General features: G+C 49.8%; 1 protein-coding gene across 1 annotated transcript in view; it reads right to left on the bottom strand.

Moving 5' to 3' along the window:
- Nucleotides 1-123, bottom strand: part of SPRED2 (sprouty-related, EVH1 domain containing 2) — a 40,811-nt gene extending 40,688 nt beyond the window's left edge. The window contains exon 1 of the mRNA XM_014964476.1: nucleotides 50-123. Within this exon, the coding sequence (XP_014819962.1) occupies nucleotides 50-66 (17 nt within the window). The 5' untranslated portion in view covers nucleotides 67-123. The remainder of the gene's footprint in view (nucleotides 1-49) is intronic.
- Nucleotides 124-3,718: the final 3,595 nt, after the last annotated feature.

Genomic DNA, 3,718 nt, shown 5'->3' with positions numbered 1-3,718 from the left:
GAGTAAAAAAAAAAAAGAAATTATACCCGGGGAGAATACAGGCACGTACCTGCCGGGGGATGCCATTTCCTCTACATTTTCCACCCCGACTGCTCTGTTTCACCATCCTTGCTGCTACCACCAGGCTCCCAGCGGCGTTGGCGGCCCCAGCGTCCCAGCTGGATGTGGCCGAGCCAGCCAGAGGCTTTTTCCTTTTTCCCCCCCACTCCTCTCCTCTCTCTGGGTGATTCAGTCTCCTTGAGGGATGTGCTGCATTGTACCGGGTGAGTCATCCCAGAGGTATTCTGCATATTACAGCCCCAGCTTGGACCATTACTCATTCCCAACATCCTCCCCCCGGCACGCACCCCGACCAAAGATCCTCCTGGCTTCCCCCACCCCGCTTATAAAGCTGGGGAAAATAAAAAAAAAAATTAAATAAATTAAGATAACAGCTGCCATAAACCAATAACGGGGGCGTGGAGCAGCGGCCGAGGGAGGAAACGTGCTGCTGGGAGGTGGCACCAGACCGGTAGGAACGTCACCCAGGACTTGAGAACGGGTCCAAAGTTGAACGTTGGGCATCGTCATCTCCTCTGGTAACTCAGCCTGCACTTTATTGCCCAGAAGCTGCTAACGCAGGGCTGGGATCAAGGGTCCAAACAACTCCTCAGGCTTGGGGGAAGCACAATTTGGAGGATTTTAAGTATTTCCAGCTTGTAGCCAACACCAGCTATACGTCCTTGCATACCCACACCCAGCCCAGCAGCATCTCCACGCACCTTCATGTGGTGATGCATCTTCAATGCATCTTCATTTCAGGTAGAAGTTCTAAGAGCTCACTCGCTCCTCAAAACCTTTCACCCCTGCTTTGTTTAACTCCTCACTCAGGCAGTGTGTACACACACACCCCCCAACCCCAAAACAAGGAGTTATACAATCATCCCTGGACGCCTTTTCCTTTTCATTTTTTTAAATCAGAAATGTTGCTCAAGAACTGCTTCAGCACCGACAACAAGAATAAAAAATTGTGACGCTGGAACTCTGGAAGCGGCTTCTAAAAATGTTTGCCTGATCTTGGAATTAATCAGCACTGCTGATTAGATAGGAGAGGGGAAGAAAGCTAATGGGGGTGTTTCCAGGCTCAGCTGCTTCTGCCTTCCTCAAATCCAAACTGTTACAACTTCAATTTGGGGAAAAAAAGACCCCTTTTTCCCCAGGATGGAGGTGACGCTGCCTGAAAGCATCCTTTGGGATGCAAGCACCTACTCACACGACAGCAGGACCAAGTTAGAGCCCAAAGCCAGGCTGAAGGCAACAGGCAGGACTTTTAAGTTTGTTATATTGGGATCAAGAGACAGCTCTGCATTTACCCTATTTCAATATAAAACATAAAAACATCCTTAATCTACCGGGCAAAGGATACTCCATTTTGGCAGAAGTGCATTGGCAACCACTGGGTAACTCATTAGTTGGTTAGAGCACCCTGGGAGCCAGGTAATTAAGACCAAAAAAAGGTGGATTTTATTTTTTTTTTTTAAATTGTATTTTAATTGCACACCCCCAAGTCTGCAACTCATCCCACCCAGATGCACCAGGAGGTGCCACCTTGCGCTGCTCCTGCTCATCAGCTCTGCCCTCAGCTGTCTCCAGCAAGAACTCGGCACACAACCCCAAAGCAACCTCAGCCAGAAAAATTAAAGCCCATTTTGCTGCAAGTCCAGTTTCTAAAGTTTTTTTTCTTTCTCCCAAGGGACAATGAAATTAGCCTCCCAGTGAAAGACAAAACTATCCTTGAATAAGCTGTGTCGTAACCGTGTTTTTGAAACACCAGCATTGAGCAGCTGCATCTCCCCAAAGCTTCCCCCTCTTCTCGCCTTCCCACTACCCAAGGGACCAACCCGCCACTGGTCCTCCTGGGAATCACAGAATCTTCACAGTTGTCATGGTTGGAAGGGACCTTTGAGATCATCGCGTCTAACCACACAAAAAACCAAACCAAAAAAAAAGAAAAAAACCACCAAAAAACCCCACACCACACCCACCAACAAACAGACACAAACCAACAATCCCAGCACTAGAGCATGCCCTGAAGAGCCATGTCTACATGTTTCTTAAATACCTCCAGGGATGGTGACTCCACCACCTCCCTGGGCAGGCTCTTCCACTGCCTGACCACCCTCTCAGGAAAGTCATTCTTCCTAATATCTAATCTAAACCTCCCCTGCCCCAACTTCAGACCATTTCCTCTGCTCCTATCACTATTTCCTTGGGAGAAGAGGCCAACCCCCACCTCTCTACACCCTCCTTTCAGGGAGTTGGAGAGGGCAATGAGGTCTCCCCTTGGCCTCCTCTTCTCCAAACTAAACATGCCCAGTTCCCTCAGCCTCTCCTCGTAGGACTTGTTCTCCAGACCCCTCACCAGCTTGGTGGCTCTCCTCTGGACATGCTCCAGCATCTCCACGTCCTTCTTGTAGTGAGGAACTCAAAGCACAGCCCACGGCGAGAACAGGGGACAGAGCACCAACATGAGGTGGTGTAAGGACGAGCGGGACAAAGAGAGACAATCCCAGCATCATACATCCAAAGATGGGTTTAGACAGAGAAGCCACCAGGCTGTAAAGCAAACATGGTATCACAGGGCATCCCTCAGCTCCTATGGTCGGGTTGAGCCACAACTTAGGTGTTTTCTGCAAAATCACCCCTTTTCTGCTGTGCCAGGAGCAGGGGCAGGGAGGGAGAAAAATGCTCTGCGGGTGGAAAATGTAACACGCAGAAAAGCTCCCCCATTTTACCGCGTATTCCATCCACAGGGATGCAACCAGAGTAAGTCACACCCTGGCTTTTCCTCTGCAGCGAGAAGCTGCTGCATCAATCAAGAAGAACCACCACCTAATTTGGTTGGCTTCAAATCCTATTCCCAAGGGTCATCTCCGAAGGGAAGCGGATATCAAGTCACCAGGCAGTCATTAGCATCAACTGAATCACTGGTTGGGTTCTAGCTTTTGCAGATGTTCTTTAAACTTAAGGCGAAGCTAACAATCCCCGGCTCCAGGGCTGGCAATGCTGCCACGCTTTAGATTTATTTATTTCCCCTTCATGTCCAACATCACCTCTGCAGACCTATCACAACCAGCTTGGTGCTACAGAATCACATGGGGTTGGAAGGGACCTCTGGAGATCTTCTAGTCCAACCCCCTGCCAAAGCAGGTCCACTCAGAGCAGGTTGCACAGGAACGTGTCCAGGTGGGGTTTGAATGTCTCCAGAGAAGGAGACTCCACCACCTCCCTGGGCAGCCTCTGCCAGGGCTCTGCCACCCTCACAGGAAACAAGTTCCTCCTCAGGTTTAGGTGGAACTTCTTACATTCAAGTTTGTGCCCATTTTCTAGTGTCCTGTCACTGGGCACCACTGAAAAAAGACCTGACAGCTTGGAAGAGGTCATCCAGAGAAGCTGTGGCTGCCCCATCCCTGGAGATGTTCAAGGCCAGTTTGGACGGGGCTTTGAGCAACCTGGAATAGGCTGCCCAGGGAAATGGTGGAGTCACCATCCCTGAATGTGTTTCAGAGTCATTTAGATGTGGGGTTGGGGGATACTGTGTAGGGGAGAACTTTGTAGAGTAGGGTCAATGGTTGGACTCGATGATCCCAAGGGTCTTTTCCAACCTGAATGATTCTGTGATTCTAAGTAGCACTTGAGCAGCTGAGGAGGGGATGGTCCATAAAAGCCCATGGGGGAG

Source organism: Calidris pugnax, unplaced genomic scaffold, assembly GCF_001431845.1.
Source record: "Calidris pugnax isolate Ruff unplaced genomic scaffold, ASM143184v1 scaffold219, whole genome shotgun sequence".
Taxonomy (NCBI): domain Eukaryota; kingdom Metazoa; phylum Chordata; class Aves; order Charadriiformes; family Scolopacidae; genus Calidris; species Calidris pugnax.
Note: the sequence above shows the minus strand (reverse complement) of the source record. Positions and strands in the feature narration are given on the sequence as shown.